We start from the raw sequence: 13,165 nt of genomic DNA, 5'->3' as shown, positions 1-13,165 counted from the left end.
ATGACTTATCTGCTGACCTGTGTATAGCCTCCTTTCCAGTCTTGATTCCAAAGACTAGGCTGATGGGGGAAATACAAATTCTAAACCTGGTTTCAAGAAAAGAGGCTAACTCCTTTAAAAAAAAATTTTTTTTTATTGATTTCAGAGAAGAGAGAGAGAGAAACATCAATGATGAGAATCATTGATTGGCTGCCTCCTGCATGCCCCACACTAGGGATTGAGCCCACAACTGGGATAAACCCTAACTAGGAATAGAACCGTGACCTCCAGGTTCATAAGTTGACGCTCAACCACTGGGCCATGCCAGCCTGGCTGACTCTTCTTTTGAGCACAAGGACACGATTCCTGAGAAGGAATTAAATAGTCTCAAAAGTGTTTTTAGTGTAACAGAAAACAACACGTTCATTTTTATCTACAGATTGTGCAGGCCTTTGAGGTTCCATGCCCCTTTCAGGCATGAGGTGCTGTAGAAACCATTTCTAGCTTTGAGTGACCTAATAGCATCTATGTCAACTTTGCCTTTCAATTTCTCAGCTTTTGTGTGTGGTCCATTATTTAACTCCTTCTATTGCTGACTATACACCCAAGAAAGCTAAAGTTATATTCTTACCCTTTGTAAGTCTTTACTCCTTGGTCATGTTCCCTGCTTTCCACTAGCATGTGATGTAATGGCACCTTATACTTACCCAGGCCTTATAAAGCAAAACATTCTTTGTTTGGACACCAATGATGTCAGTATAGATTAGTGAACTGGAGGGCAGCAGTCTAGACCCTTAACTTTTTTAAATGGGAAGACTGATAGACTAGCTGCTTTTGGATTTTGATACCTCAACAAAGATAGATTAATTTCTTAGACACTGAAACTTCCTTAGACTCGAATCTAAAGACATTAGCATATTGATGTTAGAAAACTGTCTTAAAAACAAAGCGTGTATATACAGTAGATAGTATAAGCAGGAGGCTTCATTTATCAGGGCGGTTAATGAAAAGTTCACAAGGTACTGATAAAAGACATTCATGAAAAACTGGGTAGAAACTGCCACTATTCTAGGTTTTAAGAGAAAGCTTCATGAAAGAGGTGATGAGTAGGACAGTTTGTATCAGTGATGCCTGGAGACAATGTCTAGAATCTGAAGATGTGGTATTGAAGTCCAAGATCAAATCCTGGCTCCATCACTCCTAAATGGTGTGACCATGCACAGCTTACTTACTATGCCTCCTTTTCCTAATCCATACAAAGAGGACAAGAAAACATATCTCTTAGTTGATTTTGTGGATATAAGATATCCTATCTAATAAAAGAGTAATATGCAAATTAACCACCACTCCGCTACACCACAAGCCATGCCCACAAGCCAATCAGGAGCGAATATGCAAATAAACCCAACCAAGATGGCTATGGCAACAGAGAGCAGGAGGGAGGCTTGGGTTTCCCCGGCAATGGAGGAAGCCAAGCTTTCTGCTTGCCCTTGCCAGCCTAGGCCTCCACTCAAGGCTACAAAGTTTCAATTATAGAAGATAAATAAATTCCAACAGAAATGGTGGCAGCCACAGAGCTGGAAAGAGCAGGAGGCTAGGGTTGCCACCGGCGATGGAGGAAGCCAAGCTTTCCACACACCCTGATGGGACTAGTCTAAATGAGTTGTTCAAACATCATGTCATGGACCAGGAAAAAAATTTATAGAAATGTCTACTTTTATTTTGCCAAATAACTAGATTTTAAAATGAAGACTGCCATCTAATATTACCACCTTTTCATTTTTATAATCTTGAAATATCCTTTTTAAAAAGTGAAAGGAAGAAAAAAAAAAAAGAGAAAAATAAGTTGAAAGGTCATTCATTAGTTCAACCTCAAAGACGGTACTTTGAAAAGCCTACTATATCATTTCTCTCATTTTTCCATGGACTAGTAAAAGCTTGGTCCTTAATCACAGTCCAATATTAAAAACTATTATTTTAAGTTTATATTTACAAGTTAAGTGCTGTCCAGGCCGGTGTGGCTCAGTTGGTTGGGCATTGTCCCATGCACCAAAAAGTCTCTGGTTTGATTCCTAATCAGGGCACATACCAGTAAGGGGTATGCGGGAGGCAGCCTATTGGTGTTTCTCTCTCACATCAATGTTTCTCTATCTTCCTTCCCCTCTCTCTAAAATCAATTAAAAACATATTTTTTAAAAAGAAAAAAATAATAAAAATTAAGTGCCAAATTGTCAATCAAATTTCATGTTAGATAAGTATTTAAAATGAACTATTCAATTGGCTTAAAAGTAGGTTGGGAATCAAAACCTTTCAAACTCCTGGTTAAGTGTAGATTTTAAAGTAGTTGTATTTCATAGCACTGGAAGGCAATACTGAAAAATTCTTTGAAACCTAGGGATACAATAACCTGCTTAGAAAAGCCAGAAGAAAGCAGGTGATGCTTAGCCCTAGGAAACAGGAGAGACTGAAATCTGAACTGGGTTCTGGTCTGCATTTAATGACCAAAAGCAAACGCTTCATTCCCATGACTGAGGTCAGCCTCTGAAAAGAAGAAAGACAAAACTGAATGGAGGAGACTCAGGGTATTTTACTTTGCACTGACTGAGCAAAAATTTCGTTTTGATATTTTTGCCCAATGGTAAGACAGTATATCACCACCCCTTAGCAAAACAAGACAAACCTACCCTGGAAGCATCAGTCTAGCAGCTGGAGGTTCTTGTTCTGGTATATTTCCAGAGAAAGTGGCCAGCCCGACATTTCTACCTTACCATACATAATGGTACTACAGTTTTAATTCACTTGAACAGAGAATGCCTGATCTGTCCAGTACTTCTAAAACATTACATAAAGGAAGGAGATAAGAGGAAAAGGAAAAGAATACAGAGGCAAACAGAATTTGCATGTTCGGACCAAACTCCTATGGTCCTTATAATCAGAGAATTTCACAGTTAGAAGAGAGCTGTTGAGAAAACTTGGGGGTCTATAGGTTAAATGACTTGTCTAAATACCTACAGCAAGTTAATGGCAGAGCTGAGATTCTCCAGGCCTTCAGTATCCCAGTCTAGTTTTTGACCTCCAGACCAATGGTTCTCATGAATTATCTGGAGCTTTTAAAAGTCCCTACGCCTCGGTTATATCCCAAACTAACAAAATTAGAATCTTGCAGCAGGGGCACCCAGGTATCAGTAATTTTTAGTTTCTAATGTGAAGCCATGGTTCAGAACAATTGTCCTACCATGGTGCCCCTAATGATGAATAAAACATAGGTAAGGCGTCTATAAATAAATAAATAGGTTTTCAGGACCATCTAGCAGAACCTCTTGGTAAATGCTACAAATTTCAGGCCATGCAAATTCTAGGCCAAGAATTCTAGGCCATTCCAATTCTGTTTGCTACCTATGGCCACTATTACCACCACTCCTGGATTATATAGTATTACAGAACAGAACTATGACGGCTTCATTTTACCCATAGTGAAACAGTTTTTCAAGATCAAGACTTTTTCTTGCTTGGAATGTTACAAATGATGTATTCAAGTCCAGCTGTAATTTGGAGCTTAAGGAGCAGTGATCATAGAACCAAGAAATTAGCTCTGAAGCTGCTGCTTGGGCCACTGTGACACCCCAATAGCTCTATCCTGTTTTCCAAGGAAAGGATTGCAGCAACACCAATTCCACCCCCAAACCAATCCTCCTCTGATTTTCAGTCTTCTTGCAGGTCTCAATTTTTCTAAAGAACAGCACATTACCTAAAATCTACCACATTAGGATGTTTAACTCATAAAACTTACTACAAAAGTTTTTTAAATGTTTATTTGTATTAAGTGGGTAGAATGGTGCAAGAATGCATTTGGGTTCTTGTTTCCCTACTGTTCACATTAGCTTGGTAAAAGAAGATTAAGTAACATTAAAGGGATTGGAAGAAAATAATATAAATATATCCAGCATGGTCAAATCCTCTAATTCACTAAAAGATGAACTGAAATTGTTGGTCCAATTCACATAAATTATGTGAGAGCCTAAAGAAATTACATTCCCTTTAACTATTCTAAACCTGTTAAAAAGGGAAGTGAACAATATTTATATTACAAGACAACAATCTTTTATTGAAACATTTTTGTCTAAAACTATGCATAGAGAGATTAATTTCTTGTTCATAAATTAAGATAAGTCTAACATCACTATTCCAAACCAGTATTATTTACAAAAATGAACCTTTGCTTTATCGCCAGGTTCACAGGACTAAATTTTAAACCAACTTCAGTCTAGCCTTTCAAATCTTCCTGCCATCAAATGCCCAGCGACCCTTATAAGGGCAGGACAGTGTTTTGACAGCAACATCATCATTCACCAGGAATGCAGAATCACAACTGAACAACAACAACAAAATGATCAAATCATTCCAAACAATTCCTATTTGCTTTCCAAAAGCATGCTTTGTCTAATTATCCCTTTCTATATAAGCAGGTGGGAAAGGAACTCCTTGGAGTATAGCAATGTCAATTAAATTAATCTCTTCAAAAAGTGAACATGATGGTTTAGTGTGTGTATGGATGAACTACTGTTGATGACACTAACAGATAATAAAGTAAACGTTAAACCCACAACTGGCCAGCTCAAATCGATACTTCTCATTTAATCTGGATCACATGTGCAATTTTTACCTTCTAGTTAAATACATTGCCAAAATCTTTCAAAGCAGATAGAGAATAGGCTTCTTACAAATTAAAATGTTAAATAATAAAAATTGCCAGCTTATTATACAGTTTTTCACAGATTCCAATATGCTGGGTGCTAAATAGTAATTCTATGTCAGTTGCTAGTAAAAAGGTAAATCTTGTATACACATAAAAAGAAATTTACAAGACTGTAGTGTTTCCTGTTAAAACAAGAATATCTAGAATGGAATTTTCAGTAAATACTTGGGATGAAGGGTAAATCAGAATAGAAGAGAAAGCAAAATCTACATAAACTAATTCCTAATTTGAGAAATCAATAAAATGTATACATAAATTGATAAATACTGTCTCCATAGGTCACTGATTCCAAGGACTGGTTAGTAGTTAGTTTCTAACTAAATTATTACAGGACGTTCTGATGTATGCTCTCTTCTGTGATCAGTTTGTTCTGGCAGACTCCAGCGAGCATTTGCCCTTGAAAACAGTTCCGTGGGAGAAGGCTCTGAGGCAATCACTTTCCATAAACTAGCCACATAATAAGTCCGAAGATAGCAGCAATCACTGACAGGACAAGCACCAGGATACAGATCTTCTTGCGAGATTTTCTCTGAGAAGAGAAATATGTTAAGAAGACACTCATGAAACAAGTGAAATTTTTTATTCTAAGAGTGCTTCATAAATCTGCTTCCTGGTAATTCAAAATCAACTCTATCCATGAATGAATATGCAGAGACCTGCCCAAAATCTTAACAGTTACCAGAGCTAGGCATTAGTGCAAGTTTTAACTCCAGGTTCCCAAATACAATTTAGCAAAATAACTGTTTATACCAATGCTGCTAGGCATTATGTGCAATAAAGTAAGTTATTTGTGCATATATATATTAATAAAGGTTTTATACCTATTATAAAATTTTATGTTCAATGTAAAAAATATAAGACAAGCAGAAAGAGAACAAAATAATCACCCATAGATAAAACTGTTGACATTTTTATTATAGTTCCTCATTTATCTATGCAAATTGTTTTCTGATATAATTGGGATCATACTATATGATGTTTAATGTTTTTCTCACGTAACATTTTAGCATAAAAATTTTGTTATTATAAACTCTTCATAAATATCTCCTTTAATTTCCACATAATATAACATTGAGTGGATATAGATAATTTACTTATTATCCATTTGCTGTTAGATACTAAAGTCATCACTCAGTTTTTAAAAAGAAACACTATTATTAAACAAATTTCTTTTAAGAACATTCCCAGGTAAAATACAGCTATCCTAGGAACATAGAAAATTACTGAAATGCTATTTGTTTCTAAAAAGTCATGCAACACCCAACTGAGAAATGAGAAGGACCTCATTCACAATATTTTACACAGATAAAGACTCAGATACGTAATAAAACCAGTTTCAACTAATATGTAAGAGAATATCACTTTCCAGAAAGAACAATTCACTCCTATTTATTCATAGATAAATAATCCCAAAAAGATAAACCCCTATTTATTCATAAACGAAAATCAGAGTTGATTTTATGTCCATCCTCTGTGGCAAAGTCAACAGAAAGTATCTGCAAGTTCTTCTTTGTACCAATTGTTACCCTAACTGAAACCCTGTATTTCAACTGTTTAGGATATAAAATTAGCCTTAAACCAGATTTAGGTATCATGTTAGCATATGGGGTTAGCTCGGTAGCTAAGAAGCTGTTATATAAGTTTATTTAAGGTTTGATGCCTTTTTGTAGATCTCTCTGCAAAGGAAAATACTAAAAACGGAACTGGCACTGCAATTATGACTACTTATTTCCAACTTAAGCCTAAGAAAAAGGCTGCAGTGTATTCCAGCGATTTTCAACTGGTGTGCCGCAAGAATTTTTAAAACATGCAATACCTGACCTCTTTTCCCTTAGATTGTGAAATTAAAAAATTACAACAGCCAACACAACAATAGCGGTCTGGTATGAATGCAAAATTATACCTATTTTTTGTGAAAAATAACAACACACCAAACAACCTAAATTATACCTATTTTATATTTTTTGGTTAGCCGCAGAATTTTAGAGATTAGTTTATGTGTGCCATGAGATGAAAAAGGTTGAAAATCGCTGGTGTATTCTAATGGCCCATAAAGCCTGTAGCACAGAGTGACTTTCTCTGGTACCTCCCTTACCTGATAGTAAGCAGCTCGCTGTAACTGATCAGTGGCTCTTTCCACATGCACCTCTGAGCTTTCCACGTTGGCTTCTATGCTATCTGCAAAAAAGAAGGGCAGTGGAAATTTTATCAAACTCAGATGTTGCAAGACAGCAAATTGAACAAACTTCTGATGTTATGGGGATCCTGGTTTCACCACCACCATTCCAACTATCCAGCCATGAAAACAAAAATTACTAACTCCGGCCCTGGCCAGTGTGGCTCAGTTGGTTGTGCATCATTCCATGCACCATCAAAAGGTCACCAGCTCGATTCTGGTCAGGGCACATGCCCAGGTTGCAGTTTGGGGTGCATATGGGAGGCAACTGGCCAATGTGTGACTCTCACCCTTTCTCTCTCCTCCTCCCTTTCCTCTCTCTAAAATCAGTATTTTTTAAAAAAGTTACTAACTCCCTAAGAGAATAACCCTATTCTTTGGAAATAAACACTGAAGTATTTACAGGAAAGGGTTATAAAGTATACAACTCACCCACAAATGGTTGGGAAAAAATTATGTACACCTATGATAAGGAAAAAATTTCTAAGCTACTCTAAATTAAATTATAGCAGCCATGGAGTACGAAAAAGAGAAAGAATAGTAAACCTGTTAATAGCCATGGGCCAGCTCTGACAAAAGACTGCTCACATTTGTGTATATCTGTTGGAATTTAGGATTAATTTCCAGATGGCTACTTCTACATTATCTAAAAGAGAGAATAGGCAGGTGACATAGGGCCCCAGAATCCTATCTAATAAAAGAGTAATATGCAAATTGACCATCACTCCAACACACAAGATGGCTCCCCGCATATGGTCAAAGATGGCTGCCCCCATGTGGACACAAGATGGTCGCCACAAGATGGCCAGCAGGGGAGGGCAGTTGGGAGGGACCAGGCCTGCAAGGGAGGGCAGTTGGGGACAATCAAACCTGCAGGGGAGGGCAGTTAGGGGTGACCAGGCCAGCAGAGGAGGAAGTTGGGGGCGACCGGGCCTGCAGGGAAGGGTAGTTGGGGGAGACCCAGGCCTGCAGGTGAGAGCAGTTGGGGGGACCAGGCCTGCAGGGGAGGGCAGTTGGGGGGGACCAGGCCTGCAGGGGAGTGGTTAGGGGGTGATCAGGCTGGCAGGCAGAAGTGGTTAGGGGCAATCAGGAAGGCAGGAAGGCAAGCAGTTGGGAGCCAGCAGTCCTGGATTGTGAGAGGGATGTTAGACTGTCCATTTAGGCCCGATCCCACCAGGATTGGGCCTAAACGGCCAGTCGGACATCCCCTGGGGGGTCCCAGATTGGAGAGGATGCAGGCTGGGCTGAGGGACACACACCCCTGTGCACGAATTTCATGCACTGGGCCTCTAGTTAATAATACATACCAATCAGATCACCCTGGTCATGGATCATCATAGCCAAATCTTTAAATATCTGATTGACATCCAAAATGTCAGCCTAAGGAACACCAAAACAATAAACATTAAGCAACATGTCAGAGATTCATTTCCTCTCCTTACCTGAAGTTAGTAACATAACTGAAGCTATTAACATAACACAATGTGTTTTTTGAAAAATATATTTTTATTGATTTCAGAGAGTAAGGGAGAGGGAGAGAGATAGAAACATCGATGATGAGAGAGAATCATTGATTGGCTTCATCCTGCACGCCTCCCTACTGGGGATTGAGCCCACAACCCAGGCAGGTGCCCTTGACTGGAATCGAACCAGGAATTCTTCAGTCTGTAGGACAACGCTCTATCCACTGAGCCAAACCAGCTAGGGCAACACGTGTTTTTAAGGCTTATAAATCATATATAAAGTTCTTAGAACTGTGCAATAAGCACTTCATAGTGTTAACTATTGTGAATTATTACTTACTAGGTCCTCATGACACCCAATGAGACATGTTTATCCACATTCTATAGAAGAGAAAACTGGGGCTCAGAGAGGTTTAATGATTTGTGTCAAGGTCTCACAACAAGTGGCCAAACTGAGAATTAAAAGTTCATGATGTTTTCATTATGTTACTATGCCTCCTTTATATTTAAATTAATCATTTATGCCCGGCTGGTGTGGTTCAATGGTTGAGCATTGACCCAAACTCCAAGAGGTCACAGTTTGATTCCAAGTCAGGACACATGCCTGGGTTGCGGGCTCCATCCCCAGTAGGGGGCTTGCAGGAGGCAGCCAATAGATGTTAATGTTTCTCTCTCATTGATGTTTCTATCTCTCTCTCCCTCTCCCTTCCTGTCTGCAATCAATAAAAACTTTTTTAAAAGAGTTTAAATTAATCATTCAGTAACTCTATGAAGTAAGTATCTTTGAGGATAATGAGGCTCAGAGAGGTTATGTAATTTGTCTAGTCACATAGCTCCTCAGTGAGAAAACTAAGTGTTACAGCTAGGATGACGTCCTTAAAGCCCATGCTCTTTTTATTGCAATACACTGCCTCTCAGAATGCTACAATAAAAACTCATACCTTGAAAGCAATGACTTCCTAATCATAACTAACAAGAATAGTTCTTCCTATCACTCTCAATTACTTGCTAAGAGTTTGCTTTTGTTGGGACAGATGCAAAAGGACTTAATAGCTAAGTAGGAATTGAGGGGATCAGCACACAACAAGATAAAAAAGAAGGGTTTTTATAGGGGAAATGACTAATAAATAGTACAGAACATTGTGTAGAGGAGAAAGATTCTGCAGGACAGGTAGGACTTGAGTTGTGCCTTAAAGCAAAAGAGAAGCTATATAAATGGAAAGGTAACTGAGTTAAAGAGCAATAGCACAGTTTGGCTATAACATAGATGCAGTATTGTTATTTATAATAAATATATATTTGGTCTTTGTCCCATTCCCATCACAGAGCTCCTAACACCTTGGAATTTCCTAAGTGAGAAAAGATAAAGGTGTCTTCTTATTCGTAACAAGCCTTATTCAACCACACCAAAGTTTATGTTAAAGACTTGACTTCTGGATAATCCCTAAGGATGGAGGATGCTTTGAATCTGAAGGCTGGAACATTCAGCTGCATTCTGGGGCGGGGAGAGGTACTGGAGGCTGAATCAATCCTCAAGGCCAATCATTTAATCAATCAAGCTCATGAAATGAAGCCTCCACAGAAATCCTAAACAACAGGTTCTGAGAGTTCTGGGTTGGTGAACGCATGGTATACCTGGGAGAATGGCACACCTGGAGAAAGCATGGAAGCTCCACACCCTTTCCCACATACCTTGCTTGCCTATGTAGCTCTTCCATTTGGCTATTCCTGAGTTGTATTCTTCTATAATAAACCAGTAATCTAATAAGGAACTTGTTTTCCTGAGTTCTGTGAGCCACACTCTAGCAAATTAATCAAAACCAAGGAGCGGGTGATGGGAACCTCCAATTTAGAGCCTGTCAGTCAGAAGCACAGATAACAACCTGGACTTGACAATGGTATCTGAAACGTGGGATTGAACTCAACCTGTGGGATCTGATGCTATCTCCAGGTAGATAGTGTCAGAATTGAGTTAGATTGTAGGACATCCAGCTGGTGTGGCAGAATTGCTTGATGTGATGTGCCAGAAGTGTAGTATGAGGACAGGAGACACATAAGAGTATGTTATTTTCTATTAGAACAGGGATTGTATATTAGATATAGGAAACGACTGGACATGAAAATCGAGCCTGGCTAAAGAATTTGGACTTAATTCTGTTGAATGTGAAGTGCCCATTACATTCACTAAGTTACTTTGCTTTCCTTAGCTCAATATGTTCTCTCCCTGCTATAACAGTATTTCTAATGTTAGAGAACCAATAGCAGTGGGTGAGAAAAAGAAAGATACAATATTTTTGAAGGAAATTAAATAATCTAACTTGAGGATGAAGTATCTCATCTAAGACCAGACACTGACGGGACTCAGGGCAGTGTGTCTCAACCCTGAATGCATATTATCATCTGGGAAATTAAAAAATATATATCTCTGATGCCCTGGCTGGTTAGCTCAGTTGGTTGGAGCATTGTACCAATATGTCAAGGTTGCAGTTCAATCCCAAGCCAGGGTATATACAAGAATCAACTAATGAATGCACAAAGAAGTGGAACAACAAATCATTGTCTCTAAAGTCAATAAATTTAAAAAAAATTTAAAAACCCACCCCCAGGGCCTCTTGTGGATATTTGCCCATTTTTAACTTACAAAAAATAGGAGTTCCACATAGTCCAAACTAACAATTGGTGTGTGAGGGAGGAGGGCTGGGATTTTTTTTTTAAGAAGTCCAAGTGGTGTCCTAACCGGTTTGGCTCAGTGGGTGGAGTGTTGGCCTGCGGACTCAAGGGTCCCAGGTTCGATTCCGGTCAGGGGCATGTGCCTTGGTTGCGGGCACATCCCAGTGGGAGGTGTGCAGGAGGCAGCTGATCGATGTTTCTCTCTCATCGATGTTTCTAGCTCTCTATCCCTCTCCCTTCCTCTCTGTAAAATATCAATAAAATATATTAAAAAAAAAAAAAGAAGTCTAAGTGGTTCTAATGTGCTGTCAGGGTTCAGAACTACTGCCACAGATGAAGGTCAGGGAGGAGCTCAAAATTGCTCCTCTCCACAATCCTCCCATCCGCTCTGCCCCCCAGGGATGGCAGTCTCTACCTTCATGTAGGAGGAAACTACGCAAGTTTAAGACTATTTTACTGGTCACTGTGCAAGATTAAAGTTGAAAACACAGGTAAAAAAAGGCTTCAATATCTCTCTCTCTCAATCCCCGCATCAAAAATTATTCCAATTTCTCTGACCTACTGAAGTAATATCCACAACTTGGGATTAGACTTTGGGATGCACAAAAATGGAGCAAACTGTTCGGCCTACCTTTATTCTGGGCTATTCCGACTAAGCAAAGGGGCTCCATGTAGAGCTCTACCTAACCTACAGATTGGCACTGAGGTTTGGGGGTGAAGTCTCAATGAACAATAAAATATTTGTTTGCCTTGCTGTTCTCCATGCATATTCTCATGGAGACCATAGAAGATATGGTGCTTGAGGGGAGGATTTGGGTATTCCTGGGCACCATGGCCACTGTCATCATAAAAGTCATTCAAATTCACCATGATTACATTGAAATCTAATATCCACACCACACAAGACTCATTTCATGTTTTTTCATAATCACTGAGAGAAAATCCAAGTGGATTATACAGCACAGATACATTAAGTCAAACAAAAAACATGAACTGGCTCTCACCTCCAGCTGCCGAATCGCCGTTTCCCTCTCCTTAATAAGTTCCAGATCCTGCTCGGTGATGGCCACCTCATCCTCCTGGCTTTGCATCTGGTTCCACTCCTCATGGCTGCAGGGAGACAAGCACTCTAGTTGATTCCTCCTCTCAAAGGTGTGCCTGAGACAGCTACAGCATCTCTACTGCCAGCAGAGCCTATCCGAGGACATTACAGACTCCAACTCCTCTGCTATCAATCAATACAAAGTCCTGAGGGCCACAATTTTCATATCCAGAGGCAAAGTGCTTATAACACCAAGAAAACAAAGTCCCAGCTTTCATGGGCAAGACTGAGATGAAGCAGAATTATGAGGGATGGGACACTTCAGGTTTCTCTTTATTTTTCCTTCTTTTTTTTCTCACTGATTTTTAAAGTTAAAAGTATAAAGAATAGAATCCCATCTCAACTAGCCAGCAGGTTGTCTGAATAATTCTTTTACCTGTCAAATGAGACGAGCTGCTCCTCTCTTTGCCTCTCTTCTGCCTAGAAAGCAGAGGGCATTATTGCTGCTGTTATCCAGAAACATGTCACAGACGCACAAAATAATAGCTTTCTTTAACTAGAGTGTAAAGAAGCAACAGCCCTTGGCTCCAACAGGGTCTACAAGATGGCACAGGGCTCTGGCAATCTGTCTTGACTAGGAAATGGGTGAGAAACAAAAATCTGCATTCCAGGTTGTGCTCAGAACTGAAAGCATACTAAACAAGATGAGAGAACATGGGCAGGAGAGAGGCTTAAAAATAATGAGCCCTGGCCAGTTTTGCTCAGTGGTTAGTGTGTTGGCGCATAGACTGAAGGGTCTCAGGTTCGATTCCAGTCAAGGCCATGTACCTGGGTCGCAAGCTGGATCTCTGGCCCTGGTCAGGGTGTGTGAGGGAGGCAAGCAATCGATGTTTCTCTCTCTGTCTCTCCCCATCCCTTCCACTCTCTCTAAAAAGTCAATGGAAAAATATCCTCAGGTGAGGATTAACAAAAAAACCCTGAAGTTCAAGTTTGTCTCAGTAAATGTACTCAGTGCAAAGGCAGTTTCAGTGCTCTGCTTACTTCTACAGGTTCTCACTTTCTCTTAGATTTTGACCTTA

At 39.5% G+C, this 13,165-nt stretch overlaps 1 protein-coding gene across 1 annotated transcript in view; it reads right to left on the bottom strand.

Moving 5' to 3' along the window:
- Positions 1-4,594: 4,594 nt before the first annotated feature.
- Positions 4,595-13,165, bottom strand: part of STX12 (syntaxin 12) — a 31,700-nt gene continuing 23,129 nt past the window's right edge. The window contains exons 5-9 of the mRNA XM_080655145.1: positions 12,523-12,566; positions 12,049-12,154; positions 8,219-8,291; positions 6,831-6,913; positions 4,595-5,264 (exon numbers count right to left, since the gene is read on the bottom strand). Of these exons, the coding sequence (XP_080511271.1) occupies positions 5,169-5,264; positions 6,831-6,913; positions 8,219-8,291; positions 12,049-12,154; positions 12,523-12,566 (402 nt within the window). The 3' untranslated portion in view covers positions 4,595-5,168. The remainder of the gene's footprint in view (positions 5,265-6,830; positions 6,914-8,218; positions 8,292-12,048; positions 12,155-12,522; positions 12,567-13,165) is intronic.

This window comes from Plecotus auritus (assembly GCF_963455305.1).
Source record: "Plecotus auritus genome assembly, chromosome: 2".
Taxonomy (NCBI): Eukaryota; Metazoa; Chordata; class Mammalia; order Chiroptera; family Vespertilionidae; genus Plecotus; species Plecotus auritus.
The sequence above is the reverse complement of the archived record's forward strand: the minus strand, read 5'-3'. Positions and strand labels throughout refer to the sequence as shown.